The sequence below is a fragment of the Anarhichas minor genome, unplaced genomic scaffold, assembly GCF_050575085.1.
Source record: "Anarhichas minor isolate MPS153535 unplaced genomic scaffold, ASM5057508v1 ptg000057l, whole genome shotgun sequence".
NCBI classification, from domain to species: domain Eukaryota; kingdom Metazoa; phylum Chordata; class Actinopteri; order Perciformes; family Anarhichadidae; genus Anarhichas; species Anarhichas minor.
This window is the reverse complement of record NW_027466503.1, coordinates 611,128-628,512: the sequence shown is the minus strand read 5'-3', so window position 1 is coordinate 628,512 and position 17,385 is coordinate 611,128. Positions and strand designations below refer to the sequence as shown.

Sequence of the window (17,385 nt, the reverse complement as noted above, 5' to 3'; positions counted from 1 at the left end):
CTTATATACAGTCTGTGGTTAAAATGCGTTACAAAAAAAAATAAAAAAATTGCACAATTAAACTGACTTTTATTTTGAAAATAGACCGGAAGTTCTGTTTTGTCGCCTCCTCGGGTCTTAACAACGGTGTTTCTGTAACTTAAGTTAATATTTCCGAACTTTACCGAGTAATATTATCGGTTAGCAGGTGACTTAGCTGGCTGCTATTTGACTTAGCCTCTAGCTAAAATTAGCCTATAGCTAGCATTAGCCTCACTGTGTGTGACGTTAAAGGCCCTCACTTGAGAGTCGGAGAGTTGAGCTCCGTTAGAGATGTATGTGAGATTCAGGAGCCCGTTATCACTTCAGCGTGCTGGCCGTTAGCAGCTTTATGCTGCAGTGTTAGCTGGTCCGGCCTCTCTCAGCGATGGGGGACCACGGAGCGACCAGCACCGGAGACCCGCAGCTGGACGAGGCGGTGCGGCGGTGGCTGAGCTGGGACAAGGTGACGAAACATCACACCAGACCTCCCGATGAAATACTGCACTTTAACGGGGAAGTGTACGTGGGCGAGCACATGTAGTGGAACTGTCTATTAATAAATAGACTTTCATAGATAGTTATGGTCGTTTGGTAACATCGGCACACACACATTGCTCCGAAACTTTATGTCATTAAACAAGCTGTTGGACTCACGAACAGACTGTAAAACATGTCTGTTTAAATAAGACATTCTGGGTTAAAAACAACCAAAACGTGTCGAATGATATATTACATATACATATAATAATATAACAATATATGTATTAGAACCATAACTGTTGATTAAACAAAGTCACGCTGCACTTGAACCCTCTGAACTGATCCATCACCAGACACACACACACACACACACTCTCTCTGTGGTGTAGTTCTTAAAGGTCATGAATGTTTCTGACCTCTTCTGTAAATGTCAACAGCCTGCAAAAGATCCTCACACTCAGACTGTTAGATTAACTAGTTGTCACTGTTATTATTATTATTAATAGAGATCCAGTTTACTGAGAATAAAGCAGGTTTGATTCGCTATTTAATTTAAATAATATGTTCTCTAATTCTTATTTCATCTTTAGTATTTAGTTGAAAGGTCTTCAGTTTAAAATGTATTATTATATTATTCATATATTATTCTTTAAAGGATCTGTCTGAAGTTATTCTATATTTCTCGTGTTCAGACTCTGGGTACATCTCAAGCAGGGTAGGAAATTTACATATTTTGACTGAGATCCAGGGCATTTCCAAAAAATTGGGGGCACTTTTTGAAACTTGTGAAATAACATTTAACCTTTGTTCAAAATATTAAATATACTTAATTAGGCTTACAGTATATGAGCAATTGTCATCAAATGGCAATAATAAGACTATTAGCGGTAGTCTACAGATTCAAAGTGTTTTCTTTTGAACAAAAAACAAACGTAAATCAGACAATCATATTAAATGTATTCTTATTTCTTTGTAGTTATTTATTGTTATTATTACATGTTTTAAACAAATATTAACAATTATTAAGTCAACGATGCCTTGATTACATATACATCAGTCATTGACAAATAAGGCTTCTAAAAAGGTAATTTTAAAAATGATCTTCAAAATGGATGTAATGCATATTTTTGTGTCTGGAAAAATGTGGTGAAACAAGTCTAAGTTGTGAACCAACTTTTCGTAGTATTTTAAATAGTTTTTAACAGTATTTTTTAACTTCACAGGCTAAAAAATCTCAGGTGGCGCAACCACATATTTATAAAAAAATATATATTTTCCTAATATTTATTCAAACTGAAATTTCTGACAAATATCCCTTAGAGTGTCTACTGTGTCTAACACATCGTATTTTGTGGTTGTGTTTTATATATATATATATATACAATAATTTATCATAATTGCATTCTCTTGGCAGATATTTAGTATATTTAACTTTTGATTTTACATTTAAACACGTAAACATAATAATACAAATATTCAAATGAATACATTCAATAAAATAGTTCTTCACATCATATCAAGCAAAAAAAAAATTCACTTTAACCTATTATTCATTGCTTTAAATTAATATTTTACCTGGTCGCACCACCATGACATTTATCAGTTGTGCCACCTGACAATATTAGTAATCACAGCAAATATGCAGAAAATTTGCATTTTTGTTTCAAATACAACATGCTTTTAGTCAACAGTCTCTTTTTAAGTAAAAGAAGTAAATATTTCATAGTAATCATGTTTAGCACATAACTGGAACAGGCAAAATCACAGTCTCCTCCGCCTGCGTGTTGCAGCTTCTACCTCATTGTAGCAGCGTTTTGCACACACTCCATACAGGACTTGTTGTCTGCTCCCTGCGTCCTGCTGGTTTTGCTTTACTTGACAGTGGCATCCTTAATAGTTAAACAATATTCATTAATATCATGAAAAATAGTTTGAAAGTGTATAATATCGTTAACTTAACACTGTTAAACTTTAGAATTGTTTTTTATATAATGTCAGAGCTTTAAATATAATATCATAGAGTGACATTCTCTGCAGTTGCACCACCTGCCTTACTGGTTGCACCACCTGACATTTGCAACTGATTTCAAATGAAACAGGCATCTACTAGGACACGAGCATTAGCTTTTGTTCTTGCTAACAACTTCATACATATACATTTAAAATAGAATAAAGACATTTATGATAAAATAACATTGTTCTAGTTTTACATTGGTTGTACCGCCCTGACATGGAAAGTGAACCACTCTACCTATAAGCTGAAAGTAGCTGTTTTTATCAATATTCAAAAGAGATATAAAAACATTTTCACTCTGCTATAAAGGTCAGTTGAGGTCCTCTTGATGATGCAATAACCTGTTTACTGTTTTCCACTTTAATTTCATAATAAAAGTCCCATCTTTACAGCTGTGCCACCCTGACATTTGAGAACATTCAAATTGCTGGACAAAAGTTTTTAAACAACTTAAAACTATTGGTATTTGTAAAAATGTGGTTTCTTTGAATCGTTTCAACAATAAAAGCATGCCATAGTATTTTATTTTGAATTTATTATCATTTCAATACATTTTTTAATAGTTTTCTTAGACTGTTCATCTGCTAGGACAGGTGCACCGCCTGACATTTACAGGGTTTGAGAAGCCAAAACATAAAATAATATATATTATTTGATTGTACTGAAAATGTATCAAAACTGGATCGGTTTTATAGAATGAAATGATATATGTCACGAATTGATACAATTATTTTAAAAGGAAATAGTGGACTCGGACACAAAAATATGCATGTCATGTCATTGACCCATTCTACATCAGTCATTGTGTGGAATTTTTGAGAAAAACATTTTTATAGCACCTTAAAAATTTAAAAAATGTGCCATTTGAAGGTACAAATTCAGTTCAGAGTTTTTACTTAGTAAAATATGTTAATTGACTGTCAGTCAGGTATTATTCATTTCCAGCAACCCTCAAATCAAAGAATAAAGACACTTTACGCACAATTTAGGTGTATTTTCCCTTTAACTCACGAGATGCAGGTAGCATGTTTTATACTTAATGTGAATATAATTAATTTAATCGAATTCCCGTTATGCAATATGTATACTTTGTTGGCATCTTATTCTGAAAACCGGATGTTTGTCTGAAGAAACCGGATGTTGTCTCACATTAATCTTTTCCGCTAACTCCCGATCTGTGCCGTTTGAATGCGTTTACCGTGAATGTCAGCATATAGGTGCACTAACATGTAAGTGTCTGCTGAGTTGACCACAGTCTTGCAGTCACAGGTCTGATGAAGAAGCGCTCCATTCGATTATTCACGCAACATCAGTCAAGGCGAAAATCAAAACCATTCTATGGGTACATCCCAAGTCTCTTTAACTGCATCCCCGTTTCCCTCACTTGGGTCCTTTCCTTGCGTCCTAGTCCCTCCCACCAGGGATGCATGGAGGAAACCATGCGAGGAGAGAGGAACAAGGAAATATGTTTTAGGAGACATGAGACGTCCTTTCCTCAGTTGCGTCACGTGAAGCGACGTCTGTTTCTGATCAGCTGTCAGTAGGCTTTAACAGCTGGAGAGACTTTAGATAAGTTTGTGTGTGTTCACATGATCACTGTACTTAATAACAGTAACTACTAATACTAATAACTAATAAAGACACACAGTAATCACCACTGTAGAGGTGTTTCTCTCTGTAGTCTGTTAACAAACTGTGTCCTGTGTTCTGTTTATAAGCTCAGGATCCATTTCTACCGGCGGAATGCGATCGTCTTATTGATGAATTATTTGCGTCTGTACGTTTTGAAATTGTGACTGTGACGTCATTATTAAATAACCCAGAATATGATTATTGTTTCTCTTAAATGATAAAACTCATCAAACACTCAGGAATGATGTAATAAGTGTTTCGTCTCTCAGCTCTCTCTGACTTTAATTGTATTCATAATAAAGTTATTGAGGGAAACATCAGATCATGAAAACACAAATATTTCTAATAAATGTAGAAAGTTGTTTGTGGTCCTTTTGTTGTTCAGACTACAATGAACATTTATTTAAACCAGATGTTGAATCAGAAACCTAATCAAATATAAACTAGAGTTTATTCTGTGATCTGTCTTCACTCTGGTGTTAAACTCAGTCAGTCAATCCGATCGGCTGCAGCGTCCAATCACATGACAGATGAACAATGAGGGGGCGTGTCGGCCGTTAAAAGACTTCCTGGAAGTCTGTTCTCGTGGTTCCTCGTTCATGGCTCCTCCGAGGTCCCTCCTCCATCCTCGCTCCTCAGAGCTACATTAGAGCTTTGGGACGGCCGTCAATATGGCGGCGCAGAACAACTTCCGGTTCAAGCGAGGATCGAGGAAACGACAATTAAGAGACTTGGGATGTACCCCCGAACCACCAACATGTTGGTCCGTCCCTCAACACCGTCTCACTTCCTGTCTGTGTGTCATTGGTTCCTACTGAACACGTAAATACTTAAAAAAAACACAATTCTGTAGTTTTCATCAGTAATTCTTGTAGTTTTTATACAACAAAAAGCAGTAAAATAGAGACTTTGTCCGGGACTATTTTCATCGGCGGATGAATCTATGTTTGGTGCTCTAGTAAGTATTTCTACGTGTGAGTCAGAATGAACTGCAGTATGATGATGATGATGACGTCAGACTATGATGGAGTTCTTCTTCGGTGGTGTAGAACCGGTGGACCCGGGCTCAGGTGGAGTCTCTGGTGGCGGCGGGTCGCCTAAACGACCTGAGGACGAGACTCTGCAGCCGGATGAGCTTCGGCACGGCGGGACTCAGAGCGCCGATGGGAGCCGGATTCAATCGGATCAACGACCTCACCGTCATCCAGTCCACACAGGTCAGATACCAGCTCATACTGGTCCGGTCTCTCACACAGTGACACCAGATGAAGACGGGTCTGTTCTCTGTCTGTCTTCAGGGTCTACATTCCTACCTGTGCAGGTGCTTTGCAGACTTCAGCAGCAGAGGGGTGGTCGTCGGCTTCGACACCAGAGGACAGGAGGACAGCGGCTGCAGCAGTCAGAGGTGAACCTCTTCATCCTGGAGGAGACCACAGGGCTCAAACTGGTCCCAGTAGAGAAGGACTTCACTCAGTGTTGACAAGAGAGACGATCGGACTGTTTGTTTGTTTGGAGGACAGAAAGAGAAGCTTATTGTTACATAGATATTCAGAGTCACGGCTCTATATTTAGATGAGACTGAAGGAGACTTCTCTTTGAGACAAAACAATAACAAACAGAAAAGGTAAAGAGAAATCTGTTCTTTCTCCATCATGTTGTCAGACACAACAACAAGAACCAGCTCTGTTAGTGTGCGGATCGTTGAGTGATCACATCACAGCTGGTTTAGCAGCTGCAGAGTTCTCCTTCAATTCTGGACCAGTTTCTGATTTCTGGTCCTTTTTTTGTGTGAAGAACAAACAACAAACTGGATCCAATACAAAGTAGAACGAGGAACCAACAGAGAAGACGAAAGACCCCCCAAAAAACTCAGGAAAAAAGCAAGAAGAAGTCAATATGGATGAAACCGTGGCTAAGCCCCCCCCCCCCCCGCCCAATACGTATTTCATCCAATTAAATGTGATTTTAGTCAATTAGTGTCGATGCACTTTGTTTTTTTAAGCTAATCTCCGACATCTGGTGGTGCAGCTTTTATTTTGAAAGTGGAGGGACGCTTCTTAAATACATCATAAATATAAAGTCATTACAACGATTACATTCTATTATTCTTGTTTAAAGGTTGGCGAAGTTGACGGCCGCTGTGATGCTCAGCAGAGACGTTCCCGTCCATCTTTTCTCCACATTTGTCCCGACGCCGTTCGTGGTGAGCAAACGGTAACGCATCACTTCCTGTCAGCTGTCCTGTGTGTTGTAGTTTTATTAGTAAAATGTGTGTGCATTTGTCTCGAGCCGTACGCTGTGAAGAAGCTCGGTGCTGCAGCCGGAGTGATGATCACCGCATCACATAATCCTAAAGAGGACAACGGATACAAGGTCAGAAAAACCACCACGAGTCCAGCTGACCACACTGAACAGGTAACTGTTGCTGGTGAAATACAATGAGGGGCCTCAGCTCTGTACCTGTGTCGCCCTCTGCAGGTGTACTGGTGTAACGGGGCTCAGATCTCCTCGCCTCACGATCAGGAGATCCTGCAGAGTATCGAGGAGCAGCTGGAGCCTTGGAGCGCCTCCTGCTGGGAGGAGGAGCTGGTGGAGAGCTGCTCCCTGAGGACCGACCCCCTGACCCAGATCAACAGCTGCTACATGGACGAGCTCACCTCCCTCTGCTTCCACAGGTAAGAAGACTTCTGCAGCTAGTCCCCAGACCTCTGCAACTAGTCCTCGGACCTCTGCTTCTAGTCCCCAGACTCCTGCAGCTCATCCCCAGACCTCTACAACTAGTCCTTCTACGTCCCAGGGTAGTCCTTCTGCGTCCACGGATAGTCCTATCCTCCGCGGTTAGTCCTATCCTCTGCAGGTAGTCCTTCTATCCTCCGCGGGTAGTCCTAACCTCCTTTGGTGTTCCTTCTAACCTCGGCGGGTAGTCCTTCTAACCTCGGCGGGTAATCCTTCTAACCTCGGCGGGTAGTCCTACTAACCTCGGCGGGTAATCCTTCTATCCTCCTTGGGTAGTCCTTCTATCCTCAGCGGGTAGTCCTTCTATCCTCCGCGGGTAGTCCTACTAACATCCGCGGGTAGTTCTTCTATCCACCGCGGGTAGTCCTACTAACCTCCACGGGTAGTTCTTCTATCCTAGTCCTTCTATCCTCTGCGGGTAATCCTTCTATCCTCCGTGGGTAGTCCTATCCTCCGCGGGTAATCCTTCTATCCTCCGCGGGTAGTCCTACTAACCTCCACGGGTAGTCCTTCTATCCTCCGCGGGTAGTCCTACTATCCTAGTCCTTCGATCCTCCTTGGGTCATCCTTCTATCCTCCGCGGGTAGTCCTACTATCCCCCACGGGTAGTCCTTCTATCCTCCGCGGGTAGTCCTACTATCCTAGTCCTTCGATCCTCCTTGGGTCATCCTTCTATCCTCCGCAGGTAGTCCTACTATCCCCCACGGGTAGTCCTTCTATCCTCCGCGGGTAGTCCTTCCATCCTCCGCAGGTAGTCCTTCTATCCTCTGCAGGTAGTCCTACTAAACTCCACGGGTAGTTCTTCTAACCTAGTCCTTCTATCCTCCTTGGGTAGTCCTTCTAACCTCCTTTGGTAGTCCTTCTAACCTCGGCGGGTAGTCCTAACCTCGGCGGGTAATCCTTCTAACCTCGGCGGGTAGTCCTACTAACCTCGGCGGGTAATCCTTCTATCCTCCTTGGGTAGTCCTTCTATCCTCAGCGGGTAGTCCTTCTATCCTCCGCGGGTAGTCCTACTAACATCCGCGGGTAGTTCTTCTATCCCCTGCGGGTAGTCCTACTAACCTCCACGGGTAGTTCTTCTATCCTAGTCCTTCTATCCTCCGCGGGTAATCCTTCTATCCTCCGCGGGTAGTCCTATCCTCCGCGGGTAATCCTTCTATCCTCCACGGGTAGTCCTTCTATCCTCCGCGGGTAGTCCTACTAACCTCCACGGGTAGTCCTTCTATCCTCCGCGGGTAGTCCTACTATCCTAGTCCTTCGATCCTCCTTAGGTCATCCTTCTATCCTCCACGGATAGTCCTACTATCCCCCACGGGTAGTCCTTCTATCCTCCGCGGGTAGTCCTTTTAACCTCTGCGGATAGTCCCCAGTTTGAATGCACTTATTTTAAGTTGCTATATTGTGTGATGTATCTATTGTGTCTCTCAGAGATCTGAACTCAAGCTGTCCGTTGAAGTTTGTCCACTCGTCCTTCCATGGCGTCGGACATGTCTTCGTCCAGCAGGCTTTCTACGCATTCGGCTTCGCTCCACCAATCCCTGTCCCGGAGCAGAAAGACCCCGACCCCAACTTTTCCTCCGTACGCTGCCCTAACCCAGAGGAGGGAGAGTCGGTCCTGGTACGAAGCAGATCCCAGTTCTTTAATTCAGTGTTTTATTATTTATCTTTCAACATTAATCTCAGATTTTCTTCTTCAGGAGCTTTCTCTTCTTCTGGCAGAACAGGAAAACGCTCGAATTATCCTGGCGACGGATCCCGACGCCGACCGCCTGGCTGTCGCTGAGAAGTCTGACGGGTAAGTGTGCCGTTTAGCTCAAAGGCACCTCAGTACTGAGGCTGACAGGGTTTGTAGTTAACCCGTACCTGCCTGTGTTACAGGTGCGGTTGGAAGGTGTTCACAGGTAATGAGCTGGCTGCACTGTTGGGTTGGTGGATGTTCTTTAACTGGAAGGAGGCTCATCCGGATCCTGCAGACACCCAGAAGGTTTACATGTTGGCCACCACCGTGTCCTCCAAGATCCTGCAGACCTTCGCTCGCATCGAGGGGTTCCACTTCGAGGTCAGTTTAGAGTAGAGATCGTATCCCATCTGTTAAAATGATGATGATGATGATGATGAAGGACTGTGTTCAACAGGAAACTCTTCCTGGGTTTAAATGGATCGGCAACAGAATACACGAACTCTCCAAAATGGGAAACAACGTCATATTTGCCTTCGAGGAGTCGATTGGTAACCAACTTTATTTTTCATTGGTTCTTTTTATTTTATGCTCTCAGCTGATTGGCTCTCAGAGTTTCTGTGAGGTAAACCCTCAGTGGAGACTTGAAGGATAAGACGCTGATACACCACGCTGACTGTCAGGTGTTTTTTGTCACCGGTAGTTTTATTTATATAAAAATATAAAAAAGAATATATATACAAGATATATATAAATATATATTTATATATAATATATATATAAATATATATTTATATATAAGATACATATAAATCTGAATATATATACATATTTATATATATATATATATATATATATCTTCTATATAAATATATATTTATATATATATATATATGAATAAAGTTTCCTTTCTTCTTCTACAAGAGAGACACCTTTTCACTACATTACCAATCACGCCTGTTTTAGTACCTTTCCTACAGGTGAGTGCAGATGACGAACAAAGACAAAAGTATAATAATAACGTAGCTACAGATATTAGTATTACGTTATGTGGGAGGTAAAGCTGGGACCAGATGTGGGACGGTTCAGATCTCGGAGGTTTCCAGCTGCTGCTTCGTGTCTTCAGGTTTCCTTTGTGGCGGTTTGGTTCCTGAGAAAGACGGCGTGAGCTCGGCGGTGGTCGTGGCTGAAATGGCTGCTTACCTCCACAACAAGAACCTGAGTCTGAACCAGCAGCTGCTCAACATCTACCAGACGTACGTTAACTTCACCTTATCTTCTACAGGAGACAGAAATACATCAGGTCAACTATTAATGCAGCTTTTACCTTTTCACGTCTGTGAAACATGATGAAACAACAGCAATGTTAACAATTATATCTTCTCTTTATTTGTGAGCACTAATGCAATAATTAGGATTAAGAGCTAGTATCTGTGATGTCAGAGTGTTAATAGTTAAATGTATATATACAGTATATATTATATGTATATATTTATATTATATGTATATATATATATTATATATATCTTTTTTTACAGTTTAATCATCATAGTGTGTAATAAAGTTTTACTGCTGCTGTTCCTTTTGAAGTAACAAGCCCCTGAATATCAATGCAGAGTGTCAGTGAACAGATATAAAGCAGTAGTGTGTTCAGTGAACGGAGCAGCTTAGAAGCATTTAACGGTGAAGTCATGGCGAGTGGAGGAACTTCAGAAGCCGCGGCGTCATTTAAGTCGCAAGTTTGGGAGCATTTTGTCTTCCCTGTAACTTACAAGGGCGGTGGACAAAACCGTTACTGTATGTAGGCGTTGTTTAAAGAGAAAGACATCGGGCGTGTCCACACATATGAAGAGACGCCATCCTGGTCTGTCAGCGACGGGGGCCAAGGCACAACAACAACAACAACAACAAGGTATCATCGCGGCATTGAAGAAAGCGTTTGTGTAGAATCAGACCGGGCTGAAGCTATCACAACATCTATTGAGGTCTTTATTGCTGCAGACATGAGGCCATTCTCTGTTGTGGAAAACAAAGGATTTCAAAATCTGGTTAAAGTCTTGAGCCACGCTACGAAATCCACTCACGCACCCACTTCAGTGTGAAGATCGTTCCTCTATGAAGAGCAAGAGATCAGTCTCTGTCTCTGTGAGAGTCACACAGACAGGTGCTGTAGACACGCCCCCTTTCCCCAGATAATGTAGATATATTCTCATCTTTCTGAAAATAAATATCTTCAATATTTTAGTTTTTATGTCAGACTACAGCCCAAAGTTCTTTGCTTTAAGTGTTCTCGAAGTTCTTTAATTAATAAATGGAAAGCAAAGTTGTATTTGTCTCCTCCCCTTTTCTTTGCTGATCCGATATATATGTATATATTTATATTATATGTATATATAATATACACACACACGTCTATGTGGCCTCCACATAAATCAGACATAATGTATAAATGAAACCTTCCTGCAATAAATTATGAAAACATATTTGATTACTTAATAAATCTTTATTGTCCACTTTAGTGACTAATTAAAAATAAAGATTTAGTTTTACACAAGAGTTTAAGTGATGAGGTTAAAGTACTAATATTAAGTGTATTTAAATATCACATATAAGATAAACGTGTTGCCACGAGACCAAACTCTAATGAAACGTGTGAATCTGAACTAAACCAATAGGTTCTTCTGTAACATTTGAGTTGCGCCTCATTAGATTTGATCCTCACTTGATGGGAGGACTAAACCCTTCAGCCACTAGAGGGCAGCAGCTGTGCTTCTATTGATTTGGTCTTGAGGAGATTTTAGAAGTTGTTTAGGAAGTTCTTATTTTTTATATTCTTTAGATTTCTCGCCCTCAGAATCACAGTTCTAGAAGATTTATTCTACATTCTCTTCTCTTATTTTGACAGTTGTCTCTGTTGTGACTTCCCGTCTCCAGGTACGGTCACCACGTGTCTCAGACCTCCTACGTGGTCTGTGACGACCCCCCCACCATCCAGACCATCTTCTGCCGGATCAGAAACTTCGACTGCGAAGCTTCGTACCCGAAGACGTGCGGCGGCGTCCGGATCGTCCACGTCAGAGACGTCACCACGGGGTACGACAGCAGCCGGCCGGACCTCCGATCGGTAGGAACGCAGCGATTGATCGATGAAGTTCTGTGAGAAGGTGCACCGCCTTTAGAAGTACTTGTAGTCAACGTGTCGTTCTTCTCCTGTGGAGGTACTTCCTGTGACGAGGAGCAGTCACATGATCACCTTCACTCTGCAGAACGGCGTCGTGGCAACACTGAGAACCAGCGGCACCGAACCCAAAATCAAGTGCTACACCGAGTACTGCGCAGCACCGGGGACCAGGTCAGCTGCAGTACACAGAGCACCGAGTACCGAGTACTGCTGGTTTCAGAGTACAACTCTAAAGTACACGTGTTGCTTCTGGTCCAGAGGCGTGGTTCTGGTTCATCTTCACAGGTCCTCAATCTATAGATATTATAGATTATATATATATATATAATCTATAATATCTATAATCTACATAATCTATAATATATATAATCTATAATCTATATTTATATAATCTATATCTATAATATCTATATAATATATACAGTCTATACCAGGGGTCTTCAACGTTTTTCAGGCCAAGGACCCCCGACTATATATATTGTATAAAGTTGTGTTTTATATTAAATGGGCCTAGTGCCATGTATAAACTTACCTCTTTATTGTGCATTCAATACTAAGCTATTCAAATAATACACAGGTTCATATATTCATGTTGTTATTTAAGTGAGTAGGGAGGCCGTGCCACTGCCACATACCGTGTCCACCAGTGGTGGGCCGTCAGGGCCTGCAAGGCCTTCTCTGCTGGTCTAAACAGAATCACAAAGTTATATCTATTTTATAATTTAATAATGTTTCTTAAATACACTACATGTATTATAATTTATATAAATATTTTCCCATTATCTTATGTTCTCATTGCACAGCTCCTGTCTTCCTCAGTTGCTCTGCTTCCAGTGCAGCTTGTTTTAAGTAGAGCTTTTATCCAATCAGATCTTTAGTTTGACATGTTGGGCGTATTCTTTGACGTGTCAGAGCCTGCTAGCTGGCCTATAATGACGTCAGCATTATGTGCAGCTCAGTGTCCATGTGCAGCTCTGCAGTGGGGTGCAGAGTGTGCTGTGATTGGTCAGTGGGCGAGCACGTGACTATCGTGAACTGAAACTTAACTTGCCAGCAGAGCTTAGTTGGAGGAGTAAGAGTTCAGATTGAAACATATGGAACAAATTATGACATTCTTAGGGTTTTGCTTGCTGTAGATTATTAATTTTTTTTACTAGCTTTGTTTTTTTATCACTCAATGGCTGAATAAGGAGGAGAAACGGATTTAGTGGTGGAGTTACTGACAACGCCTTTCTCAAGAAGGACATTTCAGTAAAAGCTGGACATCGTATCAAAGGGTCGGTCAACCCCACAGCTGGCAGCCTGACTCAGCCAGGAAAAGGATTCGTATGAACGGTATTTCTTGCTGACAGCGTCGGAGAAGCGTTGCACATTTTATGGGAATGTGTTTCATTTTAACTGAGCTCTTGGTGTTTGGAGCTACGCTACACTAACCTGAGGACACCATAGCATGGCAGGACACAAGCTACAGTGCTTTTGAAAACTTTTGGAGAGACTCGAGTGGATCTACAACTCAACGAACACGTTTGCAGGGAAACAGCTCCACAACCGCGGCCCGTCGAGCGGCCTGCGTCGGCCAGCGGGCGCCCCGGCGGAGGTGGGATCCCGGCCCCGCTGCATACACCGGAGAAATACAACTGGGGAGGCTCGACTGTCATCACTGGTGTCCATGAATCGAGAAGGACTTCTTACTGGAACTAAAACGATGTACTGGGATTAAACTCTTTGTTCACAAAGAAAGGAGGATGGACTTTGTCTTTAAGTGAACAGCAGCTGTGGTAAGTGAAGTGCTTTTGTGTTTTTACATCTGCAGTAGCGTCACTATGAGTTAATTTGTCTGTCGTGTCGTTCTTATGAATAGTATGAATAATATGAATAGTATGAATGGCTCGTGCTCTAGCGCTGCAGGTCTGCTGGATTGATTTGTTGCTTTGTTGTCATATAAATACATGTGACTGGTTCTTGTGAGTTTGTTGATTACATTGATTTGGACTATATGCATTATCCGTTAATTACGAAGCATCCCGTCATGCGGGGTTATTGTCCGGACAATTGAATCCGTTCGGGCTGTTGTTTCCCCGCTAAGCTAGTTAGCTTAGCCTACCTGAAGACATGTGCGGTGCCGCCGCCTCAGCTGTTTTTTGTTATTGTTCCGGGTTCAGAGGTCACAGCCCGTTGTCTCCTACGTGAGCGCAGTCCACCGAAAACATTATATTTCCCACAATTTAAGCTTCTGCATTTTCCAAATGCACGAGTATTATTCAAACGTATTGTTCAGTTCGTAAGCCTCGTACCGAACGGTTTAATATGAATACGTGTATTATTACACCATAGAAACATCCGTAGCTGTGGCTCATAATGAGGTTATTAGGAGATGGCTCAAGTGTAGTAGGACCGCTCAGAAGGCCCAGGTATAAAATGCACGGCCCACCACTGGTGTCAGCTGATACCAATGCCAATATCAACATTGTCTGTCAATAGCATGATAATCATGCACACAAGATATTCACACTGATGTTTTCATTTTAAACATAAATGAGTGATGGCCTATTAGTGCCACTGCCATGCATAAACACACCTGTTATCTTTCACACAATACTGAACTATTAACATAATGGACACATTCATGTTTTTCGGTCGAGTTACAGAACGATCCATCTTCGTTCATAACGATCACTGATAATAATAAACTGGCCTCAGTAGCTGCTGTTGTGTAAAGCAGCTGCAGTGATTTAGCAGGAATATTAATAAGGATTCGTGGTGAAGTAAATGTTTTATTATTACTATTGTTATTATCACTATTATTGTTATAATTTTTTACTATTTTTTATTATTATATTGTTGCTATTATTATTTTTTATTTATAATTATCATCGTCGTCGTCGTCGTCGTCGTTGTTGTTGTTATTGTCGTCTTTGTGCTGCAGCGAGGCATCCTGTCTGGAGGCGGAGCTACGGAGGATCACAGCCGCCCTGCTGGACGAGTTCCTGGAGCCCGAGAGGAACAACCTGAATCGCCGCTGTGTCTAGCTCCGCCCCCCCCCCCCCCCCCCCCCCCCCGAGCTGTTTCCTGTTGATGATGTCACATCCTGTCCTTTCTGTGGTGTGGATTAAACAGATCAATAGATATCAATGGTTGTCCTCCATACAGCAGAGAGCATCATGGGAAACCAAACAGAGATTATGTTCCTTTCAGTTTGATTGGTTATCAAGTATTAATAAATGTATTTTCATAGAAAGAAGAAATACATATAAACAGTTTGTTTTCTGTACGGTGGCCTGCTGCTGCCAAATGATTCTGTTCTGAGAAACTTTATATTAAACAAAATAAATGAAGTCGTTAGAAGATATTTATGAAACATTTCTGACTTTGAGGAGATATTTTGATTTCCAACAAACTGAAGAAGAAGAAGAAGAAGAAGAAACAATTATTTGATTGTCTTGTTTGTTTCTCTAGTTTCTTTTTCTTCTTCTTCTGTGGTTTGATGCCTTTCTCCGAATCATCACGTAACTCCAGCTGATGGAAACAAAAGTTTGGAAACTAGTAAAAGTGAATTATATTTAAGTATCAAAGCACAAGTACATCAAATAAACTGTAAACCACAGAAGTAGTGACTGATTTGACAGCTCTGCAGCAATGCACTCTGGGACTTTTTTGTAGACATTTAAAGATGTTATTATTCAAACATTTCATCTGCAGTTCTTAATCCTGTAGTTTATGCATTCATGGATTCATAAGTGGATTGAAATGGGACTGTCCCTTTAAGCAAACAGAAGATCAGCTGTTAGAGTTTATCTTATTTTTATACTCTGAATCCAATCTATTTATGTTTGCTCCAATAAAACAGTAAAACTGTAAAGTGTGATTTATTTATTTATTATCGGACATTTTGAAACATGAACAGTAAAATAAAAATATATATTACAAATAAAAACTACAGAAATAAAAGATGTTCATCATTTAGTGAATACCAGAAGAATCAACTTCATTAGGCCCCGAGCACCGACGTAGTCGGAGCGGAGGACCTATTGTTTTTCGATTGTTTATTATTATTATTATCGCGTGTCTTTCGTCGCAAAAAGGAGGTGCTTGGGATACTGGAAAACTTTTGAAATTTGGCACGCAAGCCAGAATTTATTGGCTCGATAGCTCGATAGCGCCCCCTATTGAGTAGCCCCAACATTGGGTTTCACCTAGCTGTATGAAATTTGGTAGATATGTGGATCGTGATGAGACGCACAAAGAATCCTCTTGGAGTTTTTCATCAAACCAAACAGGAAGTCGGCCATTTTGAATTTCATGACGTTTTTTGACCATTTCAAGGCGTCATACTTTAACGAACTCCTCCCAGAGATTTGATCCGATTGACTTCAGATTCGGTCAGTATGCTTTTGAGACCTTGGCAGTGAAAAGTTACTCAAAGATCAAAAAGTTATCGAACTATGTGTCCGTGGCGTGGCGTCAAAAAAACAGCATTCGCCGCGAAACAGGAAGTTGTTGTAACTCGGCCGAACATCTCTCATATGTCATAACATCCTGACTCGGAACACATCTATATGTTAATTTAGAATCATAGTAATAGCGCCACCTAGTGGCAACCGGAAGTTGTAAATTGTGTACTTTGACATCCTGCTCCTCACAGATTAATCAGATCCCTCTCAAATGTTGTCAGAAAAGCCTTAAGACCTTGATAATGCTTCATTGTGAAGGTTGTAAGAAGTTATTGAAGGGCGGCGACGTGGCGGCTCGGTGAGCTTCGATCCTTCGCCATGAACGAATAACCTGATGTATCTCGACTCCACATCATCAGATCTTTACCAGATTTCACATGTTTGATTAGACTCCAGTCCTGAAGACATCTGCAGGCCAATTTTGAATCATAGTCATAGCGCCACCTACTGGTAACAGTAAGTTAAAGGCTTTATACTTTGGCTTGTTTCTCTTAGTAGGTAAATCAAATCAATATCAAATTAGTTCCACACAAATATAAGAAGTTCATAATGCCAGTTCATGAAGCTTTTGATGTTTCGTCGAACGCCGTTGCCGTGGCGATGCAGTCTTCGCCGTTAACGAAGGTAATTTTGAGAGGCTAAAAATGCTCAAAACATAAGCAAACTTGGCAAGCAGATTACAAGCCCGAAATGTCGTTATAGAATATGATTTTATTGGTTCAGAGTGGCAAATCGGCTCAATAGCGCCCCCTACAAAACTTCGACGAAGCAGCCCTCGCAGTATATTTCATATGGACTTAAATAAAAGTCTCTTGGGGCCATGCTCTAAACCCAACCGGAAGTCAGCCATTTTGAATTGTTTATGAATTTCTAGTGTCGTTTTTGTCATTTCCAGGCGCTGCACTTTAACGAACTCCTCCTAGGGAATTAATCAGATCAACTTAAAATTTGGTTGGTACAGTCTAAAGACCTTTGTGATGAAAAGTTACTCAAAGCTTGTTGTTTCGTGAAAAGCTGTTGCCGTGGCGACGCATTCTTCACCATGAAAAAAAGAGGCTAGAAATGCTCGAAACATAAGCAAACTTGGCATACACATTTAAAGCCCAAAATGTAGTTATATAATATGATTTTATTGGTTCAGAGTGGCAAATCGGCTCGATAGCGCCCCCGACAATATTTCAACGATGCAGCC

The 17,385-nt window shown here is 41.3% G+C and overlaps 1 protein-coding gene across 3 annotated transcripts; it reads left to right on the top strand.

The window, feature by feature from the left end:
- The first annotated feature begins 101 nt into the window (after nucleotides 1–101).
- Nucleotides 102–15,601, top strand: pgm2l1 (phosphoglucomutase 2-like 1). 3 transcript variants are annotated; one of them, XM_076076469.1, is made up of 14 exons: nucleotides 104–484; nucleotides 5,197–5,364; nucleotides 5,446–5,552; nucleotides 6,266–6,350; nucleotides 6,437–6,520; nucleotides 6,626–6,822; nucleotides 8,312–8,501; nucleotides 8,581–8,678; nucleotides 8,762–8,942; nucleotides 9,019–9,112; nucleotides 9,688–9,817; nucleotides 11,496–11,685; nucleotides 11,780–11,913; nucleotides 14,669–15,601. In XM_076076469.1, exons 1-14 carry the CDS (start codon nucleotides 407–409, stop codon nucleotides 14,769–14,771), a joined length of 1,839 nt encoding a protein of 612 aa, XP_075932584.1. In that variant the 5' UTR covers nucleotides 104–406; the 3' UTR covers nucleotides 14,772–15,601. The 3 variants fall into 3 exon arrangements, with proteins under 3 accessions (XP_075932586.1, XP_075932584.1, XP_075932583.1); XM_076076471.1 differs by lacking the exon at nucleotides 14,669–15,601 and having other exon boundaries at nucleotides 102–484; nucleotides 8,603–8,678; nucleotides 9,054–9,112; nucleotides 11,780–13,703; XM_076076468.1 differs by lacking the exon at nucleotides 14,669–15,601 and having other exon boundaries at nucleotides 105–484; nucleotides 11,780–13,703.
- The last annotated feature ends 1,784 nt before the right edge of the window (nucleotides 15,602–17,385 follow it).